General features: G+C 34.7%; 3 protein-coding genes across 5 annotated transcripts; 2 read left to right on the top strand and 1 right to left on the bottom strand.

Annotated features, from left to right (window-relative positions):
- The first annotated feature begins 951 nt into the window (after positions 1-951).
- Pfas (Phosphoribosylformylglycinamidine synthase) lies at positions 952-15,344 on the top strand. Of its 3 annotated transcripts, none has more exons than XM_053746343.1 (24): positions 952-1,010; positions 2,310-2,722; positions 2,959-3,272; positions 3,466-3,602; positions 3,799-3,911; positions 4,138-4,391; positions 4,905-5,036; positions 5,265-5,393; positions 6,497-6,625; positions 6,884-6,958; positions 7,346-7,537; positions 7,971-8,144; positions 8,422-8,570; positions 9,080-9,283; positions 9,742-9,937; positions 10,100-10,229; positions 10,676-10,791; positions 11,148-11,416; positions 11,747-11,879; positions 12,161-12,262; positions 12,894-13,040; positions 13,266-13,482; positions 13,751-13,992; positions 14,492-15,344. In XM_053746343.1, exons 2-24 carry the CDS (start codon positions 2,445-2,447, stop codon positions 14,713-14,715), a joined length of 4,056 nt encoding a protein of 1,351 aa, XP_053602318.1. In that variant the 5' UTR covers positions 952-1,010; positions 2,310-2,444; the 3' UTR covers positions 14,716-15,344. The 3 variants fall into 3 exon arrangements, with proteins under 3 accessions (XP_053602318.1, XP_053602317.1, XP_053602316.1); XM_053746342.1 differs by having other exon boundaries at positions 996-1,131; XM_053746341.2 differs by lacking the exon at positions 952-1,010 and adding an exon at positions 1,031-2,096.
- Positions 15,345-16,407: 1,063 nt separating this feature from the next.
- On the bottom strand, positions 16,408-17,940 carry Fadd (Fas-associated death domain). The gene is made up of 2 exons (XM_053746345.2): positions 17,496-17,940; positions 16,408-16,980 (listed from the first exon to the last, which is right to left on the bottom strand). Exons 1-2 carry the CDS (start codon positions 17,788-17,790, stop codon positions 16,625-16,627), a joined length of 651 nt encoding a protein of 216 aa, XP_053602320.1. The 5' UTR covers positions 17,791-17,940; the 3' UTR covers positions 16,408-16,624.
- Positions 17,941-19,922: 1,982 nt separating this feature from the next.
- Positions 19,923-21,878, top strand: LOC128671020 (uncharacterized). The gene is made up of 2 exons (XM_053747096.2): positions 19,923-20,404; positions 20,490-21,878. Exons 1-2 carry the CDS (start codon positions 20,092-20,094, stop codon positions 20,843-20,845), a joined length of 669 nt encoding a protein of 222 aa, XP_053603071.1. The 5' UTR covers positions 19,923-20,091; the 3' UTR covers positions 20,846-21,878.
- The last annotated feature ends 581 nt before the right edge of the window (positions 21,879-22,459 follow it).

Here is a 22,459-nt window from a genome sequence, read left to right as displayed (position 1 = left end):
TAACAAACATTACCAATGGGTGCAAAAAGCGCCAATTTTTAATATTTTTGAAGATTTACGACTAAAATACCCTCTTCGCAATCGCGGTGCGAGTTTAAAAGAATAAAAAAGGATTTAGTGGATTATTGAATAGGCTTTCAGAACGCAGTGCACAAAACGAATTTGCTAAATGATTCAAGTCCATTGTAAAACACAATACCTTTATTAAAATAATAGAAGACTATTGATATCACATTGAACTATTTGTGGGATTGGGATATGTATATTATTTTTGACCACCACTTCTTCAACATAATCAATAGGGCATATTACGCAAAGCTCAGCGCAGATGGCGCTATTGATACAACTAAGGTACACAAACGTTGCCAATGGAGGCAAAAAGCGCCAATTTTCAATATTGTGGCAGATTTACCACCAAAAATACCTTCTACGCAATCGTGGTGCGAGTTTAAAGGAAAAAGGAAGGATTTATTGGATTATCCTGAAAATAATAACACTATGTTATGTTTTGCATTATTTGGTCAACCGTGGTCATAAATTGATATAAACTTCATTTTGACTGAAGATCTTAACTGAATGAATATTTCGGCACCAGAATATGCTACATTGTTGTATATTTTCACAAACGAATGCTTACATAATAAAGTACTCTAACATAAACGTTTTAATCGACTTAGCAAAAGGCGGCAAAGCTTTTGTATACCTAACATACAGTGCTGTACTCTGGTGGGATAAATGCGCAGTAATAATCACTATTATCAAGGTATGACCTTTTCACCTGTGTTTTTTTTTTTCGTGTACTTAGGTACTAGCGAAGAAGCCATGGAACCATAGAATTAGTAGGTACTCTGTAAAAGTACTTTTACTAAATCCATGACACGTTTGGTTTGACTGACAGTGACGTGAGTGACATTGACATTTCATTCTTATCTGATAGCCATAGGTAGGTAGGGTATTTATAGTACCCTACGGTACCGGTTTTCGGCGGGCGGTTCGTCTATCTTACGTAGGTAGGTATTGTAGGAAGTAGGTACTTACTTACCTATGTTTCTATATTTTTAATAATTATTTGAATTTACTACAGTATACTTATGTAACTACAGTAGATGTTGCAAGAGAAACGCGTATAATGTGAGTGATTTGTAGTACAATTATGTGCACTGTGAAAACAAATGGAGGTTATCTCTGCAAAGTTCTTTATTTACTTACAAAGCATATGCAATAGCACCCCATCTCATATTAACAAAACTTGTAAGTTTGACCGTGCTAGTCTGCTAGTATCTTGAAGCTGAGGGAGTTCTACAAATAATTTGTTAAAACTAAATTTATTTTAATTAAGAGATGAAATATATTTTTTAATAAAGAGTTGTGAACCAATTAGAATGTTACCCATGTTATTTGAGAAAACGAGCTAGATACAAAAAAAAAATAATTTTCAATATTTTATGTGGAACTTTTTTACAAGCAATTTCTTTCTAATAACATAAACATCCATTCTGCCCACTGCTTAGCATGGCCTCTCTTTCTGTACTTTTTGAATTGCGCCCACTTAATATTATTATTTAGTTTTGAAGATGCCAGTGCAAGTACCAAGCCGGTGATCTGGTTTTCATACTGGGACTATTATATCACACCCAGTTATGGGGTGCAGGTTAGCTAATAACCTACATGGTAAACCTACATTTACAGAACCTGGGTAAACCACCCGCTTATCTTTATTATATAGTTTTTATTTGTGACTATTTATTTTCTGATCAAATTGCTTTGAATATGAAAAATAGCAAATATTGTGAAGTTCTAATATAAATTTTTTTTAATACCTACCAAAATTTGCTATTTAAAGTCCATGTAAGATTCTTGTGATTGTGTACATGTCATGTGAGGTGTCATACATAAATAGGTCTAAATATAGTAAATAAAATAAAATTTCATGTTAATTTAGTAAATAAAATTACATGTTTTAATTTAAAACAACTTCATGGATTTTCATGAAATTTGGTACAGAGAGGATCATCTGGTATAACATATGTTTTATCCTGAAATTCCCACCTGGGGTAATGCTGTGAAGTTTAAATTCCAAATAAAATCAAAACCATGTGAGTTTATCAGAACCTTTTATTATGTGTAGAAACTGGATATTACTATATCCAGTTTCTACCCTATTCAATGTAACTATTTTTCATCACCTGATAACCTTGTGACTTTATTTACTGAATGTTAATAATGTTATAATTATAACTTATAATACTGTAAGATCGTATTGTAATTCATATTGTTGTTTTTATTGCATAAGTTGTTTGTCATTTCAGATACACTCAGTGATACGCAATTGATCTTTGACATTGATGTAAGATATGTGTTCATGTATTGAAATTGGTAAGATTCCTCAGTCTAGTGTGAGACATTGACCACATTGGTCATATTTCTAAGGTCTAGTTTCAAACATGTGCATCATAAGATTTTTCTCATCTGAGGCATTTAGTGCACATAGAACAAAAGAAATACTTCAAAAATTAAAAAATGTGGATTCCAATGTGTCACAATTGTCTACTGAACTTTGTTACCATGTGGAGTTAGCTGAGGGGTGTGACTATCTAAACATTAACCAGATTAAAATCTTAAAATGGCTGTTAAGTTCACCTTTGCAACCTCAAGCACTTAAAAATGAAACTATCTACAAGCAAGTAGCAGAAAACCAGATCATTATTGAAATTGGACCCAGGTACTTACATAAATTTAAATTATTTTTACAAAAATATGAAACATTAATATTAAGCTTAAAATTATGAATGGAATATTTTTTGTATATTGTAATTAAGTATGGGATAATGCATAGTATACAACATAAAAAAAAAATAAGGAAATGATTCTTCTATATTCATTTATGGTTATTTTAGAGTGCAATTTATACATAATACATACCTAGGTTCCTATAAAATTTTGCTTTCATACTTTCAGATTCAATTTCTCAACAGCAGAGTCTAGTAATTCTGTTCAGATCTGTGAAAGTGTTGGTCTGCGAGATGTTATACGCGTTGAGGTCTCCACTCGATACCTTATTTCCTTTGGGAAAACCAAAAATGTATCCACTGCCTTGTATGAAAACCTGGCGGCACCTTTGCATGATAGGATGACACAGTGTATTTATACAAAAGAAAACCTTCCACGCAAAAGTTTTAATGAAGGATTGCCAAAAGACTTGGAGCCATGGTTTGTGGTGCCATTGCAAAAAGAAGGCATGTCTGCCATGGAGAAGGTTAATCAGAAATTAGGTAATTAATCAAAATGTATATTTAAAGAATAATAAAATCCTATCCTATTTACAAGTTGCACTTTTGTCAGTATTGTTAGTGGATATATTGGATGTAACACATGCAACTAGTTTTGGCAATTTTAATGGAGTGGTTTAGTACCTTAGTAGATACCTATATCGGTGTATTTTATGTAATTACTGATTACTTGCAGGATTGGCATTTGATGCTTGGGACATGGAATTCTACATGGACCTATTTGTAAACAAATTGAAACGTGACCCAACAAGTGTCGAGTTATTTGACCTGGCACAGAGTAATAGTGAACACTCTAGACATTGGTTTTTCAAGGTAAATCATCAATATCTATAGCTGAATATCGTATATTTGAGTAAGACTAATAGCATATACTGCTGTTATTTAGATGGATAGTGATCACTACATAAATAATTTTTAGGAACATGTTATTTGAAAACTTTTTAGTTAATAGAGTTAATAGGTACTTAATTTTAATAATATGTAATTCAAGTGTAGTTTTTTGTTATAGGGTAAAATAGTATTAGATGGCAAGGAAATTAATGAATCTCTTATTGATATGGTGGCTTCTACTCAAAAAACTTCAAACAATAACAATGTTATTAAGTTTGGAGACAATAGCAGGTGAGTTCATGTGCAGTCTGGGGCAAAGAAAACTAACCGATACTCATCATGCATAGATGGGGCAGTTTTACTGGTTGTGGACTTTGCTTTTCATTTTGAATATACTTCTCTCTTTCTCTGAGCGTTTTCTCCTTTCATCCTCATCCTATGAGCGTCGAGCCCAGGAATCGCTTTAAATTCTGATATATACTTACGCATTTAAAAAACCTGTTTAAAAAAATTTCAGTGCTATCATAGGCTTCAAACACGCAAAACTGCGTCCGAAAAGTGTGCGCGAGCCATCACAAGTTGTCCTCGAAGATACTGAATCAGATATAATCTTCACTGCGGAGACGCACAACATGCCGACGGCCGTGGCGCCCTTCAGCGGCGCCACCACCGGCACCGGCGGCCGCATCCGCGACGTGCAGGGGGTGGGGCGGGGGGGACACACTGTGGCCGGCACCGCCGGGTACAGCGTTGGAAACCTGCATATTCCAGGTTATTTGTTTCTTAATTTGTATTTAAAAAAATATATAAATGCATTCACATAATGAAACACAACAATCAAATATTTTTATTGACCAAGCAAGCAAGCGAGCGAGGTCTAACATTGTACATACTTGGGGCAAAAATATATTTTTTGTTTGTATGTATGTATGGTATGTATGTTTGTTTGTACGCGATAACTCTCGAACCGTTGGTCCGATTTTAATGAAATTTTTAAGTTAAATATTTTGTAAAAATTTATTATATTCGCGAGGTCTAAGTTCGCGATGAACAACTAGTTTATAGTAATTTACACAATAAGATTTAATATTTTTTGTAAAATTAAAACGCTTTTTGACTGTGACGTAACTTGTGCCCCCTGTCATACAAGCCCCATACTTATATAGTTTTTGTTTTTGACACATGGAAAAAAGTAACGAAATGTAACTTATTCCCGTTTTCTGCATTTTGATGTGACAGAAGGAAAACAACATTCAAATTTGTAATATAGTTTGGATTTGACAGGTTATGACATGCCCTGGGAGGAAAAAGGCTGGGAATACCCCAACAACTTTGCAAGTCCTCTGCAAATCATCATCGACGCTAGTAACGGTGCTTCTGATTATGGAAACAAGTTCGGAGAACCAATAGTCTCAGGTATATTTATTAATTTATCAAGGAACTAGCGACCCGGCCGGCCTGGGAATTTATTCCCGAGGTTTATTGTCTTAATAATAAAAATCCGTTACGTGAATTAAAAGAAAAAAGTTTAGAAACAGCCACAGAGGGTGATTGTCTGTTTTGCGCATAATACCTATATTGTACAAAAAATGTATGCTAAGATTACTTTAATTGATTTAAGCAACATTGTTCTCGCGTTTACAGGTTTTGTTCAATCTTACGGACTGAAAAATGATGATAATGTGCGAGAAGAATTTATAAAACCAATCATGTTTACCGGCGGTATCGGATACATGCCTCATGACATGATCAAGAAAAACAAGCCAGATAAAGGTAAGTAAATGCATAGAGGTATATCCGAGAAGTAATTTTGAAATTGTTAATTTTAAAAGTAAATTCATAATACTTCTAGCATAATTAAACGTAAAGTTTATGGTTAATCAGCCGGTTCGACAGGCACGTGATTAAATATTTGTATCAAAAAGTAAACTAACATAAAAATAGCTATTGATAACAAATTGTGCTGTTCTCAAACTAAACATCAGTCAGTAGTGGAAATCGCCATAATTGATGCCATAATTGTTATTGACAAAATACAATAAATAAATAGTCTTTTAGGTAATTAGGAAAATATTTTCGGTGTTACATCATGAAATGTGCACTTTTAACAATTGATTGGGCTGGAAACTGAAATAAAATATAAAACTATTAAATTGAATATTTTCCAGTCTAATTGGACTTGATTGCAATATGTTATCTATTAGTAGACAATTTTTGTATTATATCTTCATCAAACTTTATATATATAGTGTATATTTTGTGGTCATTTGTTTCACATCAATTGTTTTACTATTAGAGAAAAAAAATACATAAGAAACAATAACATGGTAAGACTTTCAAGCATATCTTTATTATGCTAGAAGGGCTGCCAACATTGTTTATATTTTTTCTCAGCAGTAGTTGTTCCTAAATGCCAGTAGTTTGTAGCTTCACTCTTCCCGCACGGATTGCAAAAGTCAACCAAAGGAAAGAGCTCCAAACAAGAGTCTTTTCTCATAGGTGATGGGCTAACAACCTGTCCCTATTTAATCTCAATTTCATCAATAAACCCACTGTACCGCTAAAGTAAGCCTTAGAATTTCGCAACTTTTGGGTCTGTCTACACCGTAAAAGAAAAAAGGCGAGATCTGTAGAAGAAATATTTTAAACTAGCTACGCCTCGGAGCTTCTCTCTCGTGGAAATTTCGGAATAAAAAGTACCCTTTGTATTATTCCAGGTTATGTTCTAACAGTGTACCAAATTTCATAACTTTTAATTTCGTGAACAATCGTTCCAGTAGATGATGCATGAAGAGGTAACAAACAAACATTCGCATTTATAATATTAACTAGTTGGATTTGTTTTCTAAAGCTAATAATCGTTTATTATTTCGCAGGCATGCTTCTAGTAAAGATTGGTGGTCCGGTGTACCGCATTGGGGTGGGCGGCGGCGCGGCTTCCTCAGTGGCTGTTCAGGGCGGCGACAACAGAGACCATGCTTTGGACTTCGGTGCTGTTCAAAGAGGTCAGACTTGACTCAAAATCTGCGACTCGCAACGACATGATTGCAGGAATCAATCGCAAAAATTAGTTAAAACTGACAAAATTGATAATTTTTACAGGTAACATTTTCTTTTCTGATTGAAAAAAAAATCAACCAACAATTTTTTTAGAAAGGAAAATGTTAACTGTTAAAATTTTCGTTTAAAAATTTGGATTTATTTCAATAATTCAAAATATTTGGTATTTTTTCAAGCGGACATACTCATTAATAACTTTCCAGGTGACGCTGAAATGGGAAACCGTGTCAACCGCGTCGTGAGAGGATGTTTGGAGTCTGACATTAATCCTATTGAGTGTAAGTAATATAGATAGATTTTATATTATAAAACGGACGAAATCTCTGGGGAATCTACAATTTATAACTAAGAATGTCATGACGATTAAATAAACTTGTGGCAAATTATCCTACCGACCGATAGACAGGGATGCAGTTATACAAAAGTAAGAAACACAGGATACGAGCGGCTTTAATTTTCTATTAAATTCTTCAAATATCCCTTTCTGTTTGTCGGTCGAAACCGACCAAATCAGAGCATCTCATTAGTATTATCACTACTTGGTATGCAATATTAACATTGGAGTCCTTATGACTAATTAAAAAATATATATTTATCGTTTTGGCTTGTTTTAAAAATTCAAATAAATACTTATTTAATTTAATTATTATGTGCTTGTATTCCAGCTATACACGACCAAGGGGCAGGCGGTAACGGCAACGTGCTGAAGGAGCTGGTGGAGCCCGAGGGGGCCGTGGTGTTCAGCGAGGAGTTCCGCCTCGGGGACCCCACCATCACCACTCTGGAGCTGTGGGGCGCCGAGTATCAGGAGAACGATGCTCTGCTGTGCAGCAAGAAGAACAGACTCATTCTGGAAGGTAAGGACCTGGTGTTACCACTTTCTTATAAAATAATAATAATAATAAAAACTTTATTATCCATTCACAAAGTTGACAATATTTTCTTATACATTAACGTTAGTCTTCATTATTACTTTTGGTAGCATATTGTAATCTGACAAATAATAAATATGTTTAGTCCTAATCCTAACTATCCTAATAATATAAATGCGAAAGTATGTTTGTTTGTTACCTCTTCTCGCTATTATCTATTCAACCTATCTTCTTGAAATTCAGCATACATGTAGTTTGAAATATGTTACATATGAGCTACTTTATCGGCTGAAATAGGCACTAAAGCTTCTTTTCCACCAGAGATAACCTGATCTACTACGGATAGTTTTTAAATCAACTAACTACATTAATAGTAAAAATCTGAAAGTGAATCTTTTATTTTTCGAATGTATTTCAGAAATATGTCACCGCGAACGCTGCCCGGTGTCGTTTGTGGGGGAAGTAACAGGTGACGGTTACGTCAGCTTGGTAGAGGATTCCTTCAAAGACAAATACCTGAGCAGATCAGCCAGATTGAAGCCAGAAGTAAAGTCCAAAATGCCTTACGATCTGCACTTAGAAGCTGTATTAGGTATGTCATAGGATAATTTTAAACCCAAAATTCCTTTGGGACATAACTCCTGTAGTGCACGAGGCACTACTATAAGAATAAATAATAAAACACCCAGATATAAGTTATAACAAACAACATGGGAATTAAAGATGATGAATATTCGGCATTGAAATATGATATTTAAATATTTATGGAATCAAATTCCCAAAATACATAGGTATTTATATTTTATTATTATTTGATATACTATACTATATAATAAAGAGATCTTCATTAATTCAAAATGTGATTTCAGGAAACATGCCACGCAAGACGTTCGATTTGAAGCGCGACACGAGGACTAAGAAGCCACTAAAGTTGCCTCAAGATTTAACTGTAAAGAGTGCATTAGACAGAGTGTTGAGGCTTGTTAATGTTGCCAGTAAACGATACTTGACCAATAAGGTAATTAATTAATTTATAAATATTGTTTTATTTTTATTTGAAATGAAAGAGGGAAAATCAAAATGAAGATGAAATGAAAAAGAATATAACTATTCCATATCCTCCCAGGGATGTTATGAGATGACTATGTATGAAAAAAGTCCTAACAGTTGATTGGTAACAACAATTCCTTCAAAGAGGGTTGACGTCAGGTAGGTGGTCGATCGTAAAATCTTAATTTGAACTTCAATGCGTCACAGTCTTGAGGAAGACTTAGGTATTTAATTTATTAGCTCTTTCAGCGTTCGCGTGGGAATTTCGGGATAAAAAGTGACCCAAGTGTATAACATAACACGGTGTTATATTCTAACTATGTACCAAATTTCATAACAACCCATCTAGTAGATTTTGCGTGAAAGAGTGACAAACATACATCCTCACAAACTGTCGCATTTATTAGTAGGATTATTTTAGCCGAACAACCACAGAGTTATAGAAATGTAAACGAATATAGGTATATTGTGTTCCAGGTGGACCGCTGCGTGACAGGGCTGGTCGCGCAGCAGCAGTGCGTGGGCCCGCTGCAGGCGCCGCTGGCCGACTGCGCCGTGACGGCGCTGGCGCTGGCGGGCGCGGCGGGCGCGGCCACGGCGCTCGGCACGCAGAACATTAAAGGGCTACTCGACCCGGCCGCCGGCGCCAGGCTTTCTTTAGGAGAAGCGCTTACTAATTTGGTGAGTTTGTTTAGCTTCTGCCCACAGCTTCGTCTGTGAAGGAAAGACATCGTGAGGAAACCTACTCACTTGTGTGTGAAATAGAGAAGGCAATGGCAAACCACTCCATTAATAATGCCAAGCAAGTTGTTACGTGTGTTTTATTCCACGTAATGACCACGACCCTCAGTCATGAGGAATAAGACTGTGAAGAAGACAGCTTCGCCTTAACTTTCCACGAAATGTTCTAGTGCAATTTAAAATGATCAAGCCGTGGTGGTCCCGTAGTCAGGCCGTCCGTCTGTGATCGAAGAGTCTCCGGTTCGAATTCTACTCGTGTCACGTTAGTTTGAATACCGTCTGACTATAGTAGTTTTAAATGACCGTCACTTACTTCCGGTGAAGGAATACGTCGTGAGGAGGTTAACTACTACTTGCTACTAGGTTTAGAAGTAAGTAAGAATGTTATGACATTTCAGGTGTTCGCGGGTATATCAGAGCTGGAGGACGTGAAGTGCTCCGGCAACTGGATGTGGCCGGGCAAGACGGGGGCGGAGGGGGGCACACTGGTAGAGGCGTGTGAGGCGCTATGCGAGGCGCTGGGGGCGCTGGGGGTGGCCATCGACGGCGGGAAGGACTCCTTGTCTATGTGCGCTAACGTCGCTAGAGAGAGAGGTACCGTACTTTCCCGCCATTTTTTACGACCTGTGCGAACACTCTAATAAGATGTTATATGTCACATATCGCAGTGCGGATAGGGCCTCTCATTAATTAAAAGCATCCCTATCTAGCATTTTATTATAAAGATAATATTTTAATAAAATATTCCCCCTGCAGTTAAGTCCCCCGGCACCCTAGTAGTATCAACCTACGCGCCGTGTCCCGACATCACGGTCAAAATAGAGCCAGTGCTGCAGAAGGAGGGTTCTGCTTTAATACACGTGCCGGTCACCAACGGGAAATACAGGTAGTCTGTCTATAACAACAAACAAACAATAATATAATAAAGTCAATGCACTATTACACTATTAGAATACAGACCTACAAAGGCACTTTGCACGTCATATTTTACGTTAATTAATATTGCCTAAAGCTACATACTACTAGCCATTCAGAACGATCATGGAACGACCACTACTGAAAATAAATATAGAGTGCTTTACCATTATTCATCTCTTGTTTCTTTTTGTTCACACTGTACTTTTGTTGACTACAAACTATGTAAAACGAAATGGTAAAAAACAGAAGCGGGCTTTACTAGAACCGGGCGAAACAAGAAGAGGTCAAAAACAGAATTAGTCATATCCAGAAGACGAAGAACAAGAACTTGTCACAGACCGCCTAAACGCTTCTTCCTTCTTCCTTGCGTGTCGATGGCCATTAATTATTTATTATTATTTACATTTATTTCAGACTGGGTGGTTCGGCTCTGGCGCAGTGCTACAAGCAACTGGGAAACTGTCCGCCGGATCTAGACGACCCGTTAGTTCTCAAGGCGTTGTTCAAAACCACACAGAAGCTATTGAAAGGTATTGTCGTGTCGTTTATCTGCAATATCTTTAGACGTCTCTTGTAACAAAGATAATTTTCAATTCATATATTTCGGCGAGTATCATTTTGATGTGCCTTATGTATTATCTTGAAAGTAATTGACAAAATGAAATATTACTACTTTATTTATTTATTTATAGTTTTAGTGTAAAGTTAATAAACTCATAAATTTGTTACAGTGTATTGGCTCTCTCTTACCGTAGCAAGTTCCAAGTAACCTTATCAATTTTGAAGATTTGGCTGTGGTCTGCTCACATACATACTGCCTGAAAAATTACGGATTTCCGTATGCGAGCAAATTAGTCACTCATCGTTAAATATCTATTGATTACAGAAAAGAAACTCCTATCCGGCCATGACATAAGCGAGGGCGGTTTCATCACGACAGTACTGGAGCTTGGCATCGGCGGAGTCCGGGGTTTGGTTCTCGACTTGCAAGTGGAGAAGCATGTCTCCGTTATAGAGGCTCTGTTCAACGAAGAGCTCGGCGTTGTTGTGGAGGCGGCGCAGGGCGACCTGGACTACGTACTGCACGAGTATAAGAAGAATGGTGTGAATGCCAAGCTTATTGGCAGAGTGGGGAAGTTCGGAATGAATTCTGAAGTGAGTTTTTCACACTTTATTTAACGATCTTCTCCATCTCTTTTTGGACACCTGCACTAGAGGACTGCTCCAATTTGTTATGTGCTTTCAATTCTATCCCTGGATTTTTTTTGTATACACGAGGTGAAGGTGGTATTACATTTTTTACATAATATTTTTTTACATAAAATTACCCGATGACATAAATCCAGTTAAATATCTTATACAAACATTTCAATACATCAAATTTTGACCCGTGCACGCCAAACGCATATCCAGCAAGTATACAATCTAAATTATATTATATATACTGTTCACAGTTGATTATTTCATTTCATTCATTTGTTTCAGGTCGTGATTAATGTAAATGGTGCCAAAGTATTAGATACAAAACTGATAGACGTATATAGGATGTGGGAAGAAACAAGCTACCAGTTGGAATGTCTGCAAGCGAATTCAGAGTGCATAAATCAGGAATGGAAAGGTTTGTTCCATTAATTCAGATTCTTTATTGCAAGACAAAGTACATGTAGATTTGTCACATTTAGTAAATAATATCAGAATTACTTATGTTTTCCTGAAGAGCAATTTTGCTTGAACAGATAAAATATTTATTCCTCCTATTAAGCTATTAACGACTATTAGTCCTTGTTGGTATATTGAGTTTAAAAATTGGAGTTTAAACATTAATTTAGAATAATCATAAAAATAGTATTGTATTTTGCAGATTTCACTCATCATTCATGATCATTCAATTATTTACAGGTTTGGAGAAACGTAAAGGTGTCACATACAATGTCACATATGATCCATCAGCGGCGGTTGTCAAGACAAAACCAGTGAGGGTAGCCGTGCTGCGTGAAGAAGGCAAGTCTTAATATTATTGTATTACACGAAAACCTACTAAGGAACCATTTTATTTCATAAATATGGCCTTCCGAGTCTCGAACCCAGTAAGGGATAAAGACGTAATACTGTATAGATTTTGTTTTTTAAAATACAAATCAAGTAGTATGTATTGTTAATACTTATATCATTTATTCTTAATGTGTGTTTGTCTCCACCACCACCATACAATGTTATTATAAAATTTCCAGTTACGCCTATATTTGTATTGCAACATGCTTTTAATTCACACATCGATGTTCATTTCTATGTCTTCGTAAATTCTTTTTAGGGTTCCGTTAAAAAAGGAAAAATCAACCCTATTAAAATGCCACTGCTGTTTTTATATAAACAACAACATGTTTTTATATAAAACACCAACGGCATTCTAAATGTGTTGTCTGACTGGATTGACTGTCCAATAATTAGAGTGGGTCGAGATTCATGTGTTACGCACATGAATTCGATACAGTGACTCAATTCGTTTTAAAATACATGGACTGTTGCTTACTAACATAGGTTAAGAATTCTAACAATTTATGGATTTTATGATCTGACAAATAAAGGATTATTATTATATAACAGATAATCATAAAATTTATAAAATTTGCAGGAACCAATGGCGACCGCGAAATGATAGCGTCTCTTATTATGGCGAACTTCGATGTGTTTGACGTCACGATGAGCGATTTACAGGACAATAAGATTTCATTGGACGCCTTCCAAGGATTGGCCTTCCCCGGTGGCTTCAGTTATGCTGGTAAATATTGTTTTTTTTTTACACAAAAATATATTAAAATCGCACTAACTGCGCACAAGTATAAAATTACATATGTGAATTTCTTTCTCTGCCAATGAAATAACTAACCTGAATATCAAACAACTTTTACGCTACTATTCTATAAAATTATTCAAACTTTATATCTAGTTTCAAGTTAGAGCATGAGAAACATCTTATACCATCTCATTCGTATAAAATTTTTAGATACCATGGGTTCCGCCAAAGGCTGGGCAGCAGGCATTTTATTCTCGGAACGACTGAGCTCCCAGTTCGCGCACTTCAAGAACAGAAGCGACACCTTCTCGCTGGGCGTGTGCAACGGATGCCAGCTGATGGCTCTGCTGGGCTGGGTCGACCCGGAGACGACGCCCAATGCCGCCAATAAGACACAGATATTCTTGGATCACAATCTATCGGAAAGGTAGATTAGAATTCATTATTGCATATGTGAATTGCAAATAATGAGATGTTATGTAAATTTTGCGTAGATTGTATTAAAATTGCTTAATTTCTATCATAAAACTTACATTTGAAAGGATGAAACGAACCATTCAGTCGCATTTGTGAAGGAGCTTACTAGAACGTGTTGCGTTTTCTCTTGAAGCTAAAAATATGTGTTTTATTTGTTTTAGAAAACATCAGACACATTCCATTTCAAATATTAAAAATAAACTTTTATATTTTTTCAGATTTGAATGTCGTTGGAGTGCGGTGTCAATCGTAGAAAATAAGAAACAAGAAGATGTTTGGTTCCGGGGTATGGGGGGTAGTATTCTTGGTGTCTGGGTGGCTCATGGGGAAGGACGATTCAGTGTGGCCGAGCCACAGTTGTTGGACAAAATACAGAGGAATGGACAGATAGCCATGCAGTATGTGGATGATGACGGTAACCCTACTGAAGTGTACCCGATGAATCCAAATGGCAGCCCATGTGAGTATGAATTTTATTTTGTCTAGAATTTCCACAAGTCTAGTTCTAGTCCATCCTCCTTTGTTAAATCACATATTTCCATATGTATTTATCATGAAATTAGTAGGTACGGTACTCCGTACAACTGGAAAGCTCACCGTCAAAATTTATGGTCACAATACAAAAAAGGGAGTGAGTCTCAATAATTTTTCGTCTCCGCTGTCTATGATTATTCTAAAATAGTCTTTAGTACCATGCAATTTTACCAGTTATTCAAAATAGGTACTCACTAAATCAATGGTATTTATTATTATGGTGGAAATAAACTTTGTTTTCATTTCCTTTTCTCAAAATATGCCTCGATGTCAAATGACCTTTTTTTTAAAATCTACAACAAAACTAGGCTAAGGTATCATTAACATGAGCGCGTTTTCACGTCTAAAAAATATTCTTCCCCCTACACCCCACTACATGTTCACTCGATAGGAATTTACAGGTAATCTTTTATTGAATGTTGCAGTGGGCATCGCGGGCGTGCGGTCGGCGGACGGGCGCCACCTCGCCCTGATGCCGCACCCCGAGCGCTGCGTGCTGCGCTGGCAGTGCCCCGTCCCCTGCCCCGCCCCCGCCCCCGCCCCCGCCCCCGCCCCCGCCCCCACCACCGCCTCACCTCACCCCGCCGCGCCCTCGCCTTGGCTCAGACTCTTCCAAAACGCCTACACCTGGTCTTCCCGACGACACTGATTCCGTATTCATTCCGATTTCCTAAAGATTATATTCCAAAATGTCGTGTACTATAAGATTTAAGTACGTTGAAGTATATTTCAAGCATTTTATAACAGACATTTTTATTTTGATATTGTTAGATAAGGAGAAGTATTTTGTAAAGATCTTGCCAATAAAAAATGGTTTGATCATTGTAGGAGATTAATCCTATTTATAAAAAAAAACCTTAGCAGAGTATCAAAATATGTTTAGATAAATTTGTTGCGTTTTTTATAGCTAAGTTATGATATGTTATTATAGCAATATCGCTCGTGCCTTTTAAATCTAAGACTTGTAAAAATCTACTTTTGAAGATACTTTTCTCGAATATACATTATGGAAAAAAAAACGATTTATCAATCATGTGGTATAATTTTTTAAGTTTATATGTAGCTAGACATAGTCTTAAGCAACAAGTAAAAATATGCAAGATTATGATTACGACCGTTATGACATAATCAACTTTTCCTCAATATTTGTCTGTGAATGGTCTGTGATTATTTTTACTGTTTTTTGTATACCTACTTATTATCAACATTCCCAATATTGTACAGTTCCATATCATATACACATATAACTTGTTAAAATAAATTCAGTTTTTAAAATCATACGTTGTTGTTTCTGCATTTCTGACGATGATGTCCTCCATGTCAAATTTTTATACTTTGTAGACTAGTCACAATTTACATGTCAAGGTGGTCCTCGACTTTGGTAACTGGGTCCTATAGAAATCTTTTCAATTTTTTTTTGTTTCACTATTGATCAAAAGAAATTCATAAAAATGTAACGGTGGTGCTGTCTATCTTAGATATTTCTTCTACTCTGAGGTAGCGGAACAATAATTACTAATAATAAATTTTTACATGATAAAATATTAACCTTTATGTCAATATATATTCTGAATAAAAGTAATAGGGCTAAATATTACGCAAAGCTCCGCGCTGATGGCGCTATTGGTACAACTAAGGTGCACAAACATTGCCAATGGAGGCAAAAAGCGCCAATTTTCAATATTGTTGTAGATTTACGACCAAAAATACCTACGCAAACGTGGTGAAGGAAGGATTTAGTGGATTATCTTGAAAATAATAACACTATTTTAGGCTATGTTCTGCATTATTTGGTCAACTGTGGTCATAAACTGATATAAACTTGATTTTGACTGAAGATCTTACCTGTATGAAATCCACATTTTAATAAGTCTTCACATGTGAAGTGTTCCGAGCTTCTTTTCGATCGTTTACTAGCTCGAAAATTTTACAGCGTGACGCGTATCCCATAGTTTTCGAAGTTTTTTATCTTATGGAAAACGATTTTTTCCAATATTTCGGCACCCGAATATGCTACTTTGTTGTATATTTTCACAATTGTGAAAATATAAAAAATAAATGTTTTAATCGACATAGCAAAAGGCGGCAAAACTTTTGTGTACCTAACATAGTGCTGTACTCTAGTGGGATAAATGTGCAGTAATACTCCCTATTGACTTTTATGGATACATATTTTCATAAAAAAATATAATTTGAACCTACATCAACAATGGGTTACCCAGGAGGAAAGTTCTTACCCGGGTGTAAACTACAATGATTACCTACTATCGCCTCCGTTAGGAGTAATAGTGACTATCGCGCTACGCTCCCTTTGGGAGTATACTATGACAAAGAAAAGAAATTTCTGTTAGAAAGAAGAATAGTTGTTTATTTTTGTTTTCCGTAATGATCACAATACTCAACCAAATGGAATAGTTATTATTCTGTTCTTGAAAAGGAAAAAAGGAATACATTCAGATGTTAATTGGATATGGGGTGGTTTTACAAAGATAAAATACACTTATTTTATTTTTGTTATATGTATACATATTATAAAACTAGTATTATATTTTTGAATATCAAATGTTCATAACGAAAATATGATTGAGTGTTCTTGCCATATCTCTTCTACGTGCTTTTTCTAGAGATTCACAGAGGTCCAGGAACCATTTCTGTGTATCTGCTTTTTCCATATACATTTCTAAAATTTTTTCTGCTTTTGATTGAAGTGAAATAGAATCTTTGTCAATATTATCAATTTCACATTGCCGGATTTTTAGATTCCTAGCTAAGTCACGCCAGTATGTGCCAATCTGTTCAACTATGGTTTGATGAATCCTCTGAATTTTTCTATCACTCAAATTGTTATAAGGATTGCCATTTGCTAATGATTTAAATGGTACTTTCTGTGAGGTACTTGCTGTGTACTCAAGATCTAAAACAATCATTATATAGGTTAAAACAATATTAAATTAATGTGTTTTAAAAAAAGAAACATACAATTACAATATTGATAGATACATACTGCTATGTAAAGCTATGCATCCGATTAATATTATAAATATGAAAGTTCCGATTATGTATGTGTACTTGGACTGGAACAATTGTTATGAAATTTGGTACACAGGTGGAATATAACCTGCAATAACGCAGGGTACTTTTCATCCCAAAATTCCCACAGAGAGCAGAGCCCCGGGGTACAGTTAATAATTCATGTGCTAAGCTTCATTATGGACTGCTTAGTGTCCTCCGGCAAGGGTTGCCACGCTTCCAGATAAAGCCAAAATATATGGTGTCTGGCTTTTGTTGGGCTTTATTCACTTGAATCTTAGTTTCTTCAAGTCGAATTTTGCGATCACAAATGAGCGAGCACATGTGAACAAACATACAATCAGACAGACAGACAAAAACTCTTTACTTAGGTACTATAATGACTCATACTATGATCACCTTTTCTCGTATGACAAAATCTCTCATAAGCATTTATCTTGTTTAGAAGTTCTTGATCATTGACAAACTGAGCAATGTGTTTTAGGGAATAAACATTACTTTCAGATAGATGATCCCTAGTTTCTAAAACGTGTAAAAGTTGTCCAATCGTCTTGATTCGTTCCAATCTTCTTGGTGAATTAATTGTATTCTGGAAGTACTGCTTTAACTCATCTATTGTTTGGTTCATTCTATCGGTCGAACTCACACACAGCATTATTTTTTGTTTTATAAGAGAATATTCAGAAACGGTCATTTTATGAGCTTTAAAAGTAATTTATAAACTTAAATAAAAAACAAAACTGATCAAAAGAAAATACGTATGATTGAAACAAATAATATAAGTAGGTATGTAGATATAGGTAACCAGTGATATCAGGGGGTGACACTTCTTCGGCGCCTGTCATTCGACATAGAAACAGACGCCTTCTGTATTTCCTAACTTTATAACTTTTTATGCCATAGGCAAAATCATCGTTTGGCCAAACGATGGAGCCATAAAATTAAAAAGTGAAGTGAACTTTTTATGCATTGTCAGCTATTTACCAAAAAATATATTTGTTGGAATAAATAATATAGTACAAATTAATACGTAGAAAAAATCGCAAATTATAATAAATAGGGTCTTGTTTTTTTTTTATTAATAAAATTTGTATTCTTTCAAACGTCTGAGAAGTGGCAACATTACATGCAAATCCCCCTTTAAAAACTTGTCACACGAAAATATAATTTACCGCTGGCACTGCCGTAATTTTTTGATTGTTTCGTGTGCTGCTGGTACGTCTACCTATTTTAGATATTTTCATTTCAAAGTTCGAGTTGAGGAATCTGTTCCTCCGTTTTTGTGTTAATTATGTAGAATTCTGGAGTGTTTGTGCGATAAAGACGTTTTTTTGGTATTTTGCTGGGCTGTGCTGTTGTGTGAATTTTCGAATTTGCACTAACTATGCCTCATCGACGTACATTAGGGTGCAAAAATATTTTAATTTAAACATAAAAATTATAAAAAGAGAAAATACATGAAATATTAATTATATCAATTTTTTTTTATTTTAATAAGAGGGTCACTGAAGAAGGCTGATGATGACGAAAACGCTAAAAGAAGCATCGTGCTTGTAGTACATCGTCTGTACGTATACACACACGCACACATAGATAGAGTTATCTCTCGATAAATCACGCATCAAAACTGTTATGCTTAAATATCTCGCAAGATGTCTCTCTTTTCCCTCTTAAATTAATTTACTCTGAGTGATATTCTTATCGACAGGTACCACTACCCATACCCAACCTGTACTAGGTAGGTACAGAATAGAAACTCTCTGGTCAACTAGGTTATAGCTACGTGTCTACTTATTTTTCCGTAGTATCTACGCAACGCAGTGTTGCCATTCTACAAAAATAAATGCACTATTTTAAATAACGCATGGATTTAGTTTAGGTATTTAGATTTTTTTTTATTTTCGTGGCTCCATAGTTCGCCAAAAGATGATTTTGCCAACGTCAAGGTTGAAATTGACATGGAATATAATATGTTATAATGATATTATAAATACGGATCAGTGTGTAACCTAAAATATAAAAGTATATAAATATATTATACATACATACATACGGATAAAGTAAATAAAAATTATAAGTAGATATTATTATTTTGTATACATTTTGCCAATATAATTATAAATGGAGAGAAAACTAATGTTAATAGAAATTGCATATTAACAGGTCTTGGGACATAATATGTTAATAAAATATTTAGATTTAGGTACTGAATTGAAAACTGACAGTGACAGGCAGTCTATCTACCTCTACCTACCAGTGATGCCAGATGGGGGGGATTCCCCCAAATTTGGGGGTATTTTCAGCCTTTTGTGGGGACAAATCCTTTATGGGTTATGCGGGGGAATACAACGATTACGGTTTTTTGAAAAATATTAATAAAAAAGAAAATTATGACTTAACGATTATGATTTAATTATGAACGAAATTTAATTGCTAACGATCTGAAATCTGAACGCAGTATAGGGACACACATATACTAGTACAATACTGGCACGTTGTACAATCACAAGCAAAATAATTATCAAAATTCATTGCAAACTTGCAAACTTACACGTCGCTAATTACCGCGCCATAGAGTTTCATACAGGGTAAATTGATGTGGTTGACTCTATGATGTCAGCCGAGTAACGAAACGAGTAGTTATCGATGTGTCAGCCAATCCTCCAATTCGCCATTGCAGTTTTTCGTGTTTTAAATTATAAATGAAATCCTACTTCCTTCCGAATAAATATTTCAAACACGGGTTTTTTTCTTAAAATATTAAATTTTTTGGGGGATTCCGGGAAGGATTTGGGGAGAATTCATAATTATTATCTGGCAACACCGCTGCCTATCTACTTACCTTTTATCAAAGAGTAAATTAATACAACCTTTTATTTTTATTAGTTTGATTCCACTTTTAATCATAGATAGGTACCTATTTAATTTACTTTTCTATTAGGTAGGTAATTTATTTGTTTCCTATCTGTGATTTGTGTATTATTTTTATTTGATTATGCATGGCATCACATATTTAGATCTTAAAAAACAGATAGCATATAATGTTGCGACAAGTGATAGACACCGAGAAAAATTAGATAGTTTAAAGAGCTTTTTCAGAGAAGATATAAATTCACCAAGACAGTACGAAAAAATCGAAACTATCAGCGAGCTTCTACGGGTTCTAGAAACTAGGGATGTATTATCAGAAAATGATATTCAGCCCTTGAAAGAGATAGCGACTAAGATGCCTAATAGTGATGAATTATTAGGCACAATCGGACGCTACGAATGGACGCAGAAACAAAAAGAACTTCCAATTTATCAAGGTAAGAAATATCAATACAAAACTCTACATTATGATTTGGCCAATTGGGTACTTAGTGGTTTTAAATGATAAATTTTATTTTTCAGTTCCTGAAACCATTCTAGGCAAAGTAAGAATATCACCAAATGAGAAATTCTCAACAGAAAACTTCAATAATGGCATAAGTTTATTGAAAAAGCAAAGAATCTATGAAGCTGTTATAGAAAATATTGGTACATTCTGGTGTGCTTTAGGTAGAAATTTGAAAATCAGGGAATGTGTGATTGATGAGATAAATCAAAATTATGGTGACCGATATGCTAAAGCAACTAGGTTGATGGAGTTTTATGAACAACGAGCAGATCCAGAGAGTTGGTTTTTTGACCTTTGTCATGCTTTAGATGAGACTAAGATGGTATTGTTAAGGAAAAAAATTCAGCAAATTATGATGATGAACTTTTGAAAATAAAGTCCTCCTATTAAGCATATAGACACTATTTATATTTGAAAATGTGAGCTGTAAGCTATTCAAATAGATATCAGAATAATTCTCATCTAATTTAACCCTAACAATACAGTACATCTCCAGTTAAAACAGACTGATTACTGAACTGTCAAAACAAAAAAAAATGTATTAATTTATGAAGATAAGAAGGTATTTCACATTCTAGAACTAATTTGTAAATTTCGGACCATAATTAACATAAAGTTTGTATTTTATTATAAAAATACTTCAAATTAATTATTAGGTAAATGTTAGTATTGACACAATAATTAATTAGAAGTATTTTATAGTTATTATTTGAGAGATTTTTGTTTAGAATAACTAATAAATCTATAACTTTTATTATATTGTGATTCAGTTTATGATTTTAGTAACTATACTATATTATTTATTGAAGTAGAAATTAATCAGATATCAAGTACTTTTGTACAATAAGTTGGACTAGCTTGCTATTTTATTTAAGTATTTACTAATTTTTATAGTTTCATAACCCAAAATGTAAAACAGAACCCTAATTAGGCCACTCTGTTAACTCTGTCAAGATATTTTGTTGAAATTATATATATGTATACCATAATAACCAACCATAACTGTTCCAGTATCTGATCTGATGCAATCAGATACTGGAACAGTTATTATGGTTATTTAAATATCAATCTGATCTGGGGGCTTACCATTATCTCTTAATCTATCTAGTTCAGGACCTAAACTGATCTGCATTGCAAATTCGTACCATCAAGTTAATTTTTAATGCTAATGTGATTCATTTCAGGTTCATAAGTTGAACTGTGCTGCATTTGAATCATATTCCGTAAAAGTTGATGGATATTTCTTTTATCTATGGTTGATGGTAAGCCTGCTGTTTGTCATCTCAAACTTATTTGATGTATGTTGCAATATTTTGGTGTTTACTTGTAATTTCAGAGCAAGCCCTTTTGAGAAATATTAACATTAATAAATATTTATTGAGTACATTTGAGTTTAACATAAATGCTAAAGTATGTGTTTTTTTGTTACCTCTTCATGCATTATCTATTCAACCGATCTTCTTGAAATGCCTTCACATATATAGATTGAGGTATGGAGGACTCTCTTTTTGGGTGGGTTAAATTGTTAACATTGGTGTCGGCATGGTATGTCGGATTTTATTTAATTTGCCTAAAGGCATCTGAAATGTCTTTACGACTATATACCATATGTGAATATATATCAATCATACATCAATCAAACATGATTTTTTTCTATTTGTATTTGCAAACATTTAAACACTTGACATTTTTAAAAATAATTCCCAAGAAAATATTTTTTATTACTTACTATTAAATTTATTTCCCATTGATAGAAACTGAAGTTTGATGAAGAGCTGTTTGTATGTATGTAGTAAAATATTGTTCATTAGTGTATATTAATATTCACGTGCATTAAACTCATCGTTTATCTAGATCACAATAATAAAACAAATGGTTGGCCCGGACCGCATCATTTGAGGTGATGTAAGAAGTTGATTGGATAAATACATATGCGAAAGATTGTTTTTTTTTGCGATTGATACGCGAAGCTAAAGCAGGGTAG

Source organism: Plodia interpunctella, chromosome 6, assembly GCF_027563975.2.
Source record: "Plodia interpunctella isolate USDA-ARS_2022_Savannah chromosome 6, ilPloInte3.2, whole genome shotgun sequence".
NCBI classification, from domain to species: Eukaryota; Metazoa; Arthropoda; class Insecta; order Lepidoptera; family Pyralidae; genus Plodia; species Plodia interpunctella.
This window is presented reverse-complemented; position numbering and strand designations above follow the sequence as displayed.